The 13,733-nt window shown below is 32.4% G+C and overlaps 1 protein-coding gene across 2 annotated transcripts in view; it reads right to left on the reverse strand.

Annotated features, from left to right (window-relative positions):
- Nucleotides 1–13,733, reverse strand: part of LOC130663501 (uncharacterized) — a 32,126-nt gene that overhangs the window by 2,463 nt on the left and 15,930 nt on the right. Inside the window, exons 2-9 of one of the 2 annotated variants that reach the window (XM_057462755.1) lie at nucleotides 4,018–4,236; nucleotides 3,115–3,419; nucleotides 2,638–2,709; nucleotides 1,704–1,927; nucleotides 1,536–1,633; nucleotides 1,101–1,412; nucleotides 633–1,019; nucleotides 22–541 (exon numbers count right to left, since the gene is read on the reverse strand). In XM_057462755.1, the coding sequence (XP_057318738.1) occupies nucleotides 22–541; nucleotides 633–1,019; nucleotides 1,101–1,412; nucleotides 1,536–1,633; nucleotides 1,704–1,927; nucleotides 2,638–2,709; nucleotides 3,115–3,419; nucleotides 4,018–4,128 (2,029 nt within the window). In that variant the 5' untranslated portion in view covers nucleotides 4,129–4,236. The remainder of the gene's footprint in view (nucleotides 1–21; nucleotides 542–632; nucleotides 1,020–1,100; nucleotides 1,413–1,535; nucleotides 1,634–1,703; nucleotides 1,928–2,637; nucleotides 2,710–3,114; nucleotides 3,420–4,017; nucleotides 4,237–13,733) is intronic. The other variant, XM_057462756.1, reaches the window with a different exon arrangement.

Raw genomic sequence — 13,733 nt, forward strand, 5'->3', positions numbered from 1 at the left:
AAAGTAAAAATGAAGAATTACCAGTGTCAGGCTCAGTCTCAAAGTGCGTCCGGCTTTTGCTGATATGCCGCCAGAGTGCAATCAATCGGGAACATAAAGTCGGTGTCTGTGAGGATTTTCGCGGGAATAGTGTCCCATTGAGTTGGCTCAGCTCCAAATCCGGTGTGAAGGGTTCAACCAGCAGAAGCGCACGCAGTGAGACCCGGCTGCACCAGGGCACTGCGACACCGAACAAAAACATTGCGTTCCACGTCCAGCACCACGTCCGTGCGATGTAATTTATCCAGCGCCACATGGGCCATCGTGTTGTTGTTGTGTGACAAATCTCCCGCTCAACCAAAAATACCGGCTGACTTGGGTCTGCACGCGGGGTAGTTATCGATGTCGGCGTGTTGCTTAAAACTGTGGGGATTATTTCAGAAACCCCTTGGAAATTCCGCCTCACTATCCAGTTACGCGGCAGCCATATTTGCGTCGGCCACTGGAAACTTCGTGTCGGTGTTTTGACTTTGCGCAATTCTTTTAGCAGAACTGGTTCCCGCTGCAATTTAAATTGAATTAATTGGTCTATTAGTTTTTAGTAAGAGAAATTAATCGATTGGATTGGATTGGATTGGATTGGATTAAAGTACCTCTTTCATGAATGTCAAGTCACGATTGAGGAAGTAAACGGTTTGACGTAAATTCTGTCGATTGCACAGAGACAATGCCTCTTCGTGTGCACTCCATTCACATTCTTCAATAAAATTAGCCTCGGCTTCTCTCATTCTGTCCCGCATCCACGGCCCTATTCGCGCGAGAACCGGATGCTCACTTTCCATTTTGTACCGCAAAGATTCTTTAGTCTGGTGCAACTTTCGCTGGACATTTTGAACCGCCCGGTGCATCAGCACCACCGATTGAGCTTGTTCGATCAAGAGCTGGGCTATGCCATCGCCCAGAGCGAGAATATCCGGATGAGAAAGTATGCTCGAGTAGACTCGCTGAAGGTATTCTCGCATTACCGCTTCATTGACTTGCTAAAATATTATAAATACATAAATTTAAAATCTCATTCCATTCCCTTCTCTTCCCTTATAAAATATAAAATAAATACTCGCCTGTTCGATTTCTTCGTCGGTTTTCTTCTGCGCTCGTAATTCCGAAATAAGTCTTTCGCGAAAATGCAAAAACCATCCGCGTGTTTCGCGTTCCAGTATAGTCACCAGAGTCGGCAGAGCTTTCCTAATGATATCACGACTGAATAATCTCAAGTCGACGGCAGTACCGGCAGGTGTACCGAAGACAAAGGGCACCGAGACTGGCAGCAATTGCGATGATTCCCGTTCCACTTCGAACTTCTCCATCGTCGCTCGTCGTAATTGTTTGCGTATAAAACCACAAAGTAATTCCAGCGAATCGTCATACTCAGGCTTACGTTGTAAACACACATCAATTTCATGTACATGGAAAACAATAATGACATCAGTTATCATCTTTAAATTCGCTTCAATAAGTTTTAAACTTTCAAAGAAAAATTAAATCTGTCGGCTTACCCGGCAAACTAACTCGGCTACAAGATAACGGCATCTCTCTTCACGAATTTTACCATCTAAATTTTGCGCTTGGAGTGACGGTACTCCAATAATAATATCTGTAATTAAATAATCACATAAATTCAATGAATTTAAAATTATAAACACCTTAAGAAAAACAAAACTCACCAAGAAGTCTTAAAAATCCCGTCAGCAATGCCTTGAGTGCCTGAGAAATACTAAAACAATGAGAAACTAGTCGCGCTCTGGCAGTGACGACGATAAATCTCGTTGCCAGAGCTAAATCTTTAAGCAACGTTTCTCTTCTGCGATCTCTGCCCCGCTGGAGAAGTCCGCTGAGTCGCCATCGGTGTGTTTGACCCGAAAAATTTATCGAATCCACCTCGAATTCTCTGGAAAGTTAAATCCTCATTAAAACTTTAAAACCCGGTAATGTCCGCGCGCAATTAGCAACGCACGTTTCTGTACTACTGTCTCACACTAGCTCTTTTTTGCCGCACACGTGACACACAAGGTGATTTATACAAGTTACGTGGTGATTAGATTACCAGGGTAAAAAACTTGGGATAGAAAACACTTAAAATAATTAATTATTAAATTAAATAGTAAATAATAAATTAACATAAGAGCGTAAATTATTTATTTTCTCCCACCACACAGCAATTCTTCTAATTAAAAACTAGTATAGGCTTACAAAGCTTTCTAATGTTTAAATAAATATTTTAATTGCTTCTATTATCAAAGTATGTAAGTGTATGATTTTTAAAAAATGTTACACACATTCCCCTTAAGTGCTAATTCAAAGTAAAACTAGTTTACACAATCGCTGTGGTATTTTTGTAAATTTATAATTAAAACCGTCACCGTTTTTTTACAAGAAAATTATTTATTTTTTTATCTAGACCTCATGCTTGTAGGAATGAGAAAAGCTCAACTTTTAATTGTTGTCGCTGACATTTTGTTAAAAACGAATTTCCCATGAGTTTATATACAGATTTAAGTTTTATTATATTTAGTATTAATATTAATTAAAAGTCAACACAGTGAATCATATTATTATTATTATTAACATGATGGAGTGTCGGGATTGTGTTTAACGTACCCGCATCTCCGAATGCTCTCCAACTGAGTGGCATTAAGTTTCTTCGGCTTTCCATACTTATCCTTGTGCAAGCTTTACAAAAATCGTTAACAAATAAAGTCAAGTGTTTATCTAATTAATATTTAATCATTTAAATTTAATATCAATTAACAAATTTCATTTAATTTAAAATAATCAACAATGAATTTTAATTAAACCGTTCTTGTAATTTTAATAAAATTATTATTATTTTTCGTTAAAATTCGTGTGAGAGTAAAAAAATAAATTATTAAATTATTAAATCTATATGACTATTATTTTATAAATCTATATTATGTAAATGTTCTATTGCTACATTAATTTAAGCGCAATCTATTTGACTAATTTTTTAAGACACTAGCAATTAGGACGAACTATATGATGTAAAAAAAAAACATTATTGTTATTAATTATTGATGTAGTTTTTTAATTAATAATGAGTAATTTAAAAAAACCCACCCCCGCTCGCGGATACTCTCGAGTTGTTTGTTGGTGAGCCTCCGCGGCTCTCCTTTGCTGTCGACGGCAACCGCATCGAGCTCGTCGAAACTCGGCGCAACAAATAAATCTCTCAGGTGATGCTTCTTCCGGACCAATGTATCTTCTCCATCAGTGCAGGCCGATAACGGCGGTGGCAGTACAATTGGAAAGGTTCGCCAGTGGTACAAAAATTGCTGAGCAACTTCTTTGATGTTGTGTACCAGAGACTCCACCTCGGCTGGTGCACCTCGTAGATGACTTGCATCAAACTCAACAGGTTCTTTCTATTTAAATAATTACGAATATCATTATTTTTATTCTAATAATTAAGTAGGGGAAGGGGGGGCAAAAGGGGGTAGGGTAGGCAAAACGGGGTACCCCCAAAATTTGATAAAAAAAAAATTTAATATTTTAAATGGTTTTTAAACATTCCAAAATCACTTCTGTAAATATAATTAAGCGTTACTTTGAATTTTTTTTGGTAAACTTTTTCAAAAATCAATTGTCAGTTGAAAAATATTAATGACGTTTGTTTTATGATAAAAACTATTAAAAATTTTTTTTCTTCTTTTGTATCCAATAAACATGTAAAATATAATTTTTCTTCATGTAAATTACTTAAAAAAAAATTCAACTTAATCAAATTCGTTTAAAACCCAGAAATTTTTTTTTTACCTTTTTTAGGGGGTACCCCACTTTGCCCGCAGAAATGAAAAATTTTTTTTTTCAACGGTAACTGAAAATTTCTTCTATTTACTTTGAATATCATTAAAAAAAAAAAGATTTAGCGTATTTGAGTCCTCGAAAACTTGGTATTTCCTTAAGTACCCTCTTTTGCCCCTCCCTCCCCCTAATTATTTATTTACTTTAATGGATAATTACCTCAGGTTGGAGTCCATCATTAATTTGATAAGGTTGAGATGGAGGATAGGCCTGATGGTTAGGCCCGGAATTAGCTGAATTAGCAGACGTTATATTTAAATTATGGGGCATGTCGCGCGTAAATAGAGTGCGCGGGGGCTGGGGTCAGCTGCCCCTAACACCCACAATCTCCTCATACACCATGCTGCTTGTCGCCACCATTTATCATTCCTCCTTCCTCTGTAAAATTAAAACAAACACCAATAAGTTTTTTATTTAACTCGGGTTTAAATAAATTATTGATCTTGAATTGTTTATGGGCAACTTAAACTATAAGTCTAATTTACTGGCATCGATTAACTTCAATGAGTAAAATGCTTCTTGCTTCAACTCCCACGTAAACTTTTAACAAGTGAATTATTTTAAACGATCGATGCTATTTTAATTTTAATTTTAAATTTAAAGAAACTCGTGGAAAATTTATTGAAAGTTAATTTTGTCTGGTGACGTTAATAAATAAATAAAATAAATGAATAGAAAGGTAAAGAATTACAGAATAACACGTAACACCTCAAGTTTTTAAAAAAATATGATATTTTGTTTCACTTCCGGGTCGACAAGAAAAGAACGAGATCTAATTACAAACCCTACGATATGTCTATCATAAATTTACAAAAGCTTTTTATTTGACGAACAAAAAACTGTAAAAAAAAAAAAATACAAAAAGAGAAACATCGGATGTTTACTCAATGGTACAGTATGTAGTTGGTTGGTAACTAACAACTGACAGATGAGAATTTTTAAAAGGGATAAAAAAATAGGTCAGGTTATTTCAAAGAGAGATCAGATATTCTAGCAACGAATTATTCTCACACTGCAATTAAAAGAGTTTTACTTATTGTTACTTCTCATTGTGGGTAAATGCACGAAATAGTTTAATTATTAATAGCTAGTATGTATATAGTATATTGTTATTTAGCCGCGAATGTACTCAACCGACAGTATAAAAGTACGCGAAATACAAATTTAATGGAATAGTTAAATTGTTCCTGAACAATATGATATTTTAAATACTGTCGTACTTGAACTTATTTTATCTGTAATAAGTCATTCAGATCAAAATTATTAAAATATTTGGCCGAAAATTTTACTTAGGTTATTAAAAATTATACTGCGAGAATACTCGTCTGTAAGTTACATTCTTACTGCGATTAATTGCAGGGTAGATAACTCTTGTTAGTCCGGGGTGGCTAACGAAATATGACCAATAAATATTATTGAGCAATGAATTGGATTGCCAACAGAATAAATTATTTAAAGAACCAAACAATCCAGGAAATCTTATTGTAAATTGTGCAATTATATATATTAAACTTATAAACATATAAGTCAATAACTCTGTTACTTTTTGACAAAGTATATTTGAAAGAAGTTCAGTCCTATTTGGCGCCAATGCATATGTATACACAAGACAATAAAAAAAAAGTAATCTAGATGGTCTACCATCAGACATTATCAGAAAAACCAATTTTCAATTTTCAATTCTCTCTATTTATCACTTTTGAGATAGCTTCAAAAACTGATTATGACAAAAGTTTTATATTTGTGCTTGCAAACTATGGAGCTTAACAGCGTCACTATAACACTTTGTGTTTATCTGACATGGTATATAGTTTATATATATGTTTGCACTTGTTTATTTTATGTGAAGTTAAAGGAAAAAGTTGAAAAAACCTTATTAGACGGAAAATAAACCACTAGAACATGGTTTAAATCCAGGCTGAACATAATGTATATAATCAAAACATACGACTGAAAATTAGAAGATGTCTATCAAGGTACTAATTATTTGGTACTTAAAGGTTTATGCAACCCGTGTGACCGTGGAAAAGAAAGAAAATATTTATCCATCTATCGGTGGCTCGGGTACTAGTAATATTTTATTTGAAATGAAAAAATAGTATAAGTATTTTGTCGACGGCCCGTCTTTGCATTCTGACACTTAGAAAAAATAAGCTTACGAATGGATATAACATAGGGAAAGGAATAATCTTTTCGACAAATACAAAGACATAGTTAATTTCGGCGCAACAAGAATATACCTGAATGATAGAAAAATTTACAAAATAATTTTTTCGGCTCAAAATATATAAATAGTAAAAAATTAATAATAATTTTGTGGACCAAAAACAAAAAATATAAAAAAATTCAATTTGCAGTTTAACAAACTTGTAAATAATCAATCTATATGTTTACAGGGGATTATATTATATATCTAACCAAGTCGAGATTGAGCCAAGTAAATATTAACATTATCGACAGTAACTTACTCAAGTTTCGCGGGCACGTTAAAAGTCCCGATATTGCTCATGGGGTTTAAACTGCACGTGACAGAAAAGTTGCTATTGTGCAACAAAGATTACGATGTAAAGTTATAGTGGACATAAAAAAAGCACGGCATTAATAATAAAAATAAGGGAATTGTTTTTTCCGAAGGGAAAAATAAAAATATTGAGCCGATTGTGTAATAATTGCCATGCTCGAGACTATCTGCTTCAGAAAGCACATTTCTCTTTTTATATGATGGCTTAATAAAACCACTGGCTGTAAAGATAGACACGAGTTTTATAAGCATCTATCAACGGCAATATTATTTTTAAGTGGCTATTAAACAAATAGCTTTGATGTACTAGGTGATTTTATTTTATAAAAATTAAATTTATTATTTTTTGAATTACTCGGCTGTTTTACATTTAAGATTTTTTATTGTCACTGATTATTAATTACCCAATAGCTTCTATTTTCCATGCGTTATTTTTTGTGGTAATAAATATCGTGTTCACTTATTTATAAATTTAAGAAGTAAATTATTTATTGAAGTCGTAAAATAAATATTTATTTATACTATTGCCGTGAAAGTATTTTAAAACAGTTGTTGCGTGTACTTTAAGCTGCAATGTATGTACTTATTATATGTATGATGAGTGAACAGAATGTAACAGTAAGAGGTCGCAAGTACCAGAGCCACGTTCGCTGACTGTCAATTAGCGGTAAGGAGTGAATTGGATAATGATGCCTCAAATGATACCACTGATATTAAGTTTGATTTTTTTTTTCTTATTTTGCATATGTATTAAGTATACTCACATATATTTATACAAAATACAAATCACATCTTCCACATATCGTCTCTTCGAAATGATAAATAATACTTTTGATAAAAAGTTATAATTATGACTGCAAATAGTAATGAGAGGTCTGAGATTTTATTTCATTTCCAAAATTCCGACATTCGTAAAAGCATTTTTACATTTGTTATATTTTTACTTTAATTATTTCAATGGCTAAGAATGGGAAAAAAAAATTAATTTTTTAAATGGTATACTGCGAAAATTCGGTAGTGAATTCGGAGTGATCTGAATTTTATTGAAATCCGCATTCACTCGGATTCGGAGTTTTAATAGTAAAATAAAGTCCCTTCAGGAGTTAATTTAACTTTTATACGGAGTTTCAATATTTAAATAAATACAGTCATCTGCTTTGCATTCACTCCGAAAATTTTTGACAGCTTAACTAAAAGCCCGGGAGAAATTTAAAAAATTCAAATTAATAATTTTATGAATTGAATATTATTTTTTATTCTGAGATTATTAATCACAAAATATTATAAATTTAATAAGAAAAATCATATTTCAACTGAAATTTCACTGCTAATTATGTAAAAAATAATTGTCACTTAATTTTTGATTTAATTTCGGAAGCGAAATATTATACCAAGCAAAAACTATTCCCTTCAATTTTAGCTGTGACAACTACTGTCACTGTCCTAGCTCTTGACAAAGGAATAAAAAAAAAATTCAGAATAATAAGACCAAGTGTGACGTGTTCATAGAAAAATCAATAAACGCTAGGCATCACTCGTTCTATAATTCCCGAAGCTTTATGTTCAATATTTTAATTCATCCTGCATATTTTTCATAAAATTATTGTTAGTAAAAATTTTCGGTGCGTAAATTAAAAAATTTTTGATGAATAAAAAATTAAAATATATCTGAATTTCTATATATAGACAAAAATGCCATTTCGAGTCGAGATGAGTGAAATAATAAATTTATTAATATTTTGTTGCAAGGATTATTTTATTATGAATGAGTTTATCATCAATTTTGCTGTATCCAAGCCCGATAAAATTTAATTCAACTTGTCGGTATACTTGTTTATGTACTGCACTAATGTGAATTATATTCGATAAATAATTTAAATGTTAAATGTCCAATAAAACTTTTTTAAACGTTATCGTTTTTTGTAACAGCAAATATTGAGTTTCCCAGTTTATCTTCCATTCATTTTTATTTTTTTATTTTTTATATCGAAAACCATTACGTTTGATATTTTTTTCGTTATCCATAGCTTGAGTCAAGGATTATTGAAAATTAAAGAGAGCAAACACAAGCCGAAAGGTTTTTGTAAGGTTTGGAAATCTATAGAAAATCAGGACTCGCTGCCTATGGTGCACCTGAAAATCCGAACGTTTTTCGCGAAACGAAAATAAAAAAACGAAATGAAAAATAAAAAATCTACTGGATCTAGAATTCCAAAATGTTTCGCATGGGTGCTAGAATGACAGCCGAAAATTGCAGCCACCCCAAATAACCGCTTAAGTCCCCTGAGCAGTCAAATTACAGAAATTTTATAAATTTTCGTTGTGCAAAAAACGTTTCGACCTTCAGGTACATTGCCCATGCCCAAAAAAAATTTATTTCGGTCACTATCATTGTCAAATTCTCCTCCGAACCACTATATTAACTCCGAATGCCAAAAGAGGGTATCCCACACAGTAAAAAACGAATCGTCAAAGTGTAAAAAAAAAAGTGTGTTAAAATTCTGAGTGTTGAATTTTCAACACTTTTGTGTGTCAATTTAACACAGTATTTATTTTTTGTCAACTATCACAATCGATTGATTTTTTAACACACAAAAATGTCATTTTATTCGAAAGTAACACTTTTTATATGTTACTATCACATCAACATACAAAATATGTTAAAAATTATGTCGACCATTACAAAAGAATTCTTGGAAAATTTTTATTTTTAACGTATACGTGTGTAACTTTTTTTAACACTCACAACATGTTAAAGTAACATGTGAATAAGTGTAAAACGTTCGTTTTACACACGGTGTATGTTAATTTTGACGAATCCTTTTTTACTGTGCAGGCTTCACTTCCGATAAAATTTGGCTCCTGAGAAAATGCATAGAAAATCAGGACTCGCATGCCCCAAAAAAAAATTTTTTATTGACGTTCATACATTAACACACTTACAAACGACTACGTGTCTATACCACCCGGGTGTGGTTTTCTCAACTTTTAAACATAGACTACAGTGACGTGCGTTTTCTATTAACTGTTTTATTTTTTTCTATTTATAAATTTTTTCGCTCCACGATAGCGGCTAATCGATCGGTTGCGTGTACGAGTTATTTGCAGTAATTATGCAGTAAAGTAGCAAACGCCTCATTGAGAGAACTAACTTTTTATAATATGACTAGCTTAATTAGCTTTATTAAACAGAAAAATTAACTTAACCCATAAAACAAATTACCAAAGATTTCATTTTTAAAAATGAGTCTCACACCAGCAGTAAATTAAGCAAAGACAAACACAACTAGATTTAATGATCTATAGACAGCAGACATTCGCTGACTTTTGACCCACTTGGAAGCTCGCGAGTACTTGTAACCTTAAAACCCAGCTATTGCTCAAGTAAAGACACAACCTGGACTACTAAAACTTGTATGTACATGACATAGGCTTCTCTGTACTCATGAGCTTAAAAATAAATAAAAAAAAGACCAGCCGGACTCAACTGTCACCAGGTTGCATGCATGTAAACATCTTTCAACTACTCCACAACTTTTCTTATTTATCCCCATCTCAAACAGACGTTTTACTCACTAGTAATCAAGTTCAAATATTTGCTCAAGGTTTGAAACAAAACTATGAATCTTTCAATACTTTGGGTTCAAAAGTTTAAATTTGATAAAGCTACAGCTTGAAAATTATTAGCATAATTACTTGTAATCCTATAAATTATTCAGGGGAGCTATTTCAGGAGCTTGTTAAATTTTTAAGTCTTTGGAGAATAAAAAAAAGTTAGCAAGTCTGAGTTGCCAAATATTTATAAAAAGTTATTTTTCAGTTGAATTATTTAGTGAGACGTGGAGCCGTGAAGTTGTTGATGAGTGAAGCAGAGGTAAAGAAGCTGTGGGATGCATAGGTTGAGAAAGGTCAATGATCTTCGCATTACTTAAGCGACGAATATAAGAAAAAAGAAAATGAAGAAGAAAAAGTTATAGAGAAACAAGACCGAGGTTTGTAATTCTCAGATGAACGTGCTAAGACTGTACTACTAATATGTATATAGACGGCAGTTGTAGAGGTAAAGGTAGAGGTACAGGTAGTGGTAGTGCAGACTTAATACTGCAACTAGTACAGCTACTACGGGTATAAATCCCCAGGCAACGATTAACCACACCAGGTTTGTACACACGTGTATCGTCGTCATATCAGGTAGCATGAGCATGAATGGAGGGCATTCAAGTCAACATGTTCTGTGTAACATACATACACAATGTCTGTACCCAGTCCAGACGTCTATATGCATCATGATCCTCATACTTGCACTCATACTCTGAATCATGATAAATGTCTTTCGTACGTGCACCAATCAAAGTTCAATTTCACTGACCCCTGTCTGGTTTTTCATCCTGGGACTTTAATTAATTTAGCTTATGGTCTACGTACTCGGCAGACTAATTTCCACATCATGACAGAATTTTGCTATTAAATTTTTATAGATTTTTTGATGTTTATTAGGATTTATAACTCTACTGAATGAAATTTGTTGTTTTTAAAATAATAAATTTGAGTAAAAGCTAAAAAGTATTTCAGTAGGTCGAGATGGGTGGGGTTTTATTTTTAAACCCTTACTTGTCTATTTTTTTCTCTGATTTAATTATTTTATAGCTCTGACGTAAAGAAATCAATGAAATATTACTGATTGTAAGTAAAAAAATTTTTTGTCGTGTGAAAAATTAATTCAGTCACTGGAGTTTCAAAATTAATTTTTTTTCCTTTGTTAGTAATTCATATATCAAGTAATTGTATTTTATTGGATAAATTTTTTTATTTAAAAAAAAAAAAAAATAAAAAATGTTAAGTCTACAAACCGTAAAAAAAATTTATCGTAATTTATGTCTTGACATAAAAGCCATCACAAAACGTCAGAACTTAACAATTCATCATCTAAAGCGATAAAAAATTTTTTACTGCGCAATGAAAATGAAAACAATAAGAAATGAATGGAATGGGATAAAAGTGTTAATAATAGAAATTTATGTGAATGTCAATTATTAGAGCGACGGTTATTTTTTTATTATTAACATTAATATAGGTATTGCGGAATATAATGCGTCTGAAGAAATTCCTTTGAGCAATAATTAGAGGCCGACAATTGAGCCAATATTACCACTTGACAAGCTCTTCCACTACACATCTCGTCCACTATTCGGTCAACTTAGACATCAGTTTCCGCGGGACTTGCTGTCAAAGGCTGATTCAATAGCTCAACTAGCAATTCGCAATACATGTTCCCAAAGGGAAAACGGTATCCTAGTTCAATATGTCCATAGAAACTCAAAGAGACAGTGCAATATCCCGTGGGTGGCTTAGCATACATATTGTCGAAGTCGACTCCAAGAAAACAGTCTCGGGTTGTCACAAACTTTGAATTTGCATCTCCAACACAAACTCTTTACAATTTATACTCCTATTGTAAGTCTATAAACATATATACAAACATATTTATTACATGAAGAATTTAATATACGAGCTATATATTTTAGTAGTTGACTTGCTCAGATTTCTCATCTCCTCATGTCTTGTTATAGATGATGGGAATAGGAAATTGATATAGGATTTAATGTATCATCCAAGGCTTCGAGCACGTAATTCAATGTACTTTGTTGCTGATGAAATTTTATGCATCGAATAAATTATTTTTCCCTGCTCAGGCTACCGGTATATTGACCAATTTCGATCATTTTGTAAACTGGCAGTTTTTGAAAATATACTTTTTTATAAATTTTCATCATCATGGATTTACATGCACGTTTGTGCCTCCACAGTAAAAAATATTGTGTAAAATCAACACAGTTTGTGTGTTAAAAATGTACCTGAAGATCGAAACGTTTTCTGCGGAACGAAAATAAAAAAACAAAAGGAAAAATAAAAAATCTACTTGATCTAAATTTCTGGAATGTTTCAAATAGGCGCTAATTAAATGTGTTGGTCGAAAATTGTAGCCACCTCCAATCACCTTCAAGCAATAAAATTTCATAAATTTTTTCGTTTTCGATGCGCGAAAAACGTTCCGATCTTCAGGTAGATTGTTAAAAACGGTTGACACAAAATTTGTGTTGAAATTTCGACACAAACTTTGTGTAACCCCTTTTTAACACAAAGATTATGTTGAAATATCGCCACAAAAGGGCGCAAAGAATTCCACATTAACACCCAAAATGTATTAATAAAGAGTGTATAACACATTTTTAATGTTACAAAATAAAGTGACACAAACTTTGTATTAGTTTAACACACTACAATATTTACACAGTAAAAAATATTGTGTATTTGTGTTGAAAACGGTTTGTGTTAAACTAACACAAAGTTTGTGTCACTTTTTGTAACATAAAAAATGTGTTATACACTCTTTATTAACACATTTTGTGTGTTACTGTGGAATTCTTTGCGCCCTCTTGTGGCGATATTTCAACATAATCTTTGTGTTAAAAAGGGGTTACACAGTTTGTGTCGAAATTTTAACACAAATTTTGTGTCAACCGTTTTTAACACACAAACTGTGTTGATTTTACACAATATTTTTTACTGTGTCTATCTTTTTATTTATGTGTATGTGTAGGGAAAGAGAGAGAGGGATTTTTGCGATTACAGAGACCACGGCATTTATCGATGACAGAAGAGCCATTCAATTTAATCGTCCAACTATCAAAAGGGAAGGGTGTGGAAATTATCGAGAACATCGGAATACTGGGCGTGTATGACCAACCTATCTTCTATCATATATATATAGATATATGACTTTGCATGGACAATATTCAAATACATGATACACGTGTGTATAAATATACTGATGAACAAACACATTTGGAAATTGTACATGTAGATTTTTTTAGTGACGTTTATTTTAGTAAACAAAACTCTGAACAAATATCCCACTGCATTTACTGTATAGATTTATCGGTAACGGAACATAAATTAAATATATATAAAACGGCATATCAGATATTGAAATTGTTTATGAAATTGATAGTTTTGAATAAATGAAAATAATTGATTTGAATTTAAAGTTAAAAAAAAATGGTTTGGCAAAATTTTAAATTGAATTTTAATACTTTTTGTAGTAAAACATACTGGAGGTATAATAAAAAAAAAGGAGGCATTTCCTGTGAACATTAATCTTGCGAGTCCATTATATATCATGATCGTCAGTGTGGAATAAAAATAAAAGGAGTTTAGTGTAAGAAATGAAAGTAACAAGGGCGAGAATGCGAGATAACGCAAGTGGATGATGTATTCGAAAGCGATGTAATAAGAGTATGAGTAATATAAGGCAGTATAAAGAGTAAAGAAACGTCTGGTTGAGAGAAATATT

Source organism: Microplitis mediator, chromosome 2, assembly GCF_029852145.1.
Source record: "Microplitis mediator isolate UGA2020A chromosome 2, iyMicMedi2.1, whole genome shotgun sequence".
Taxonomy (NCBI): domain Eukaryota; kingdom Metazoa; phylum Arthropoda; class Insecta; order Hymenoptera; family Braconidae; genus Microplitis; species Microplitis mediator.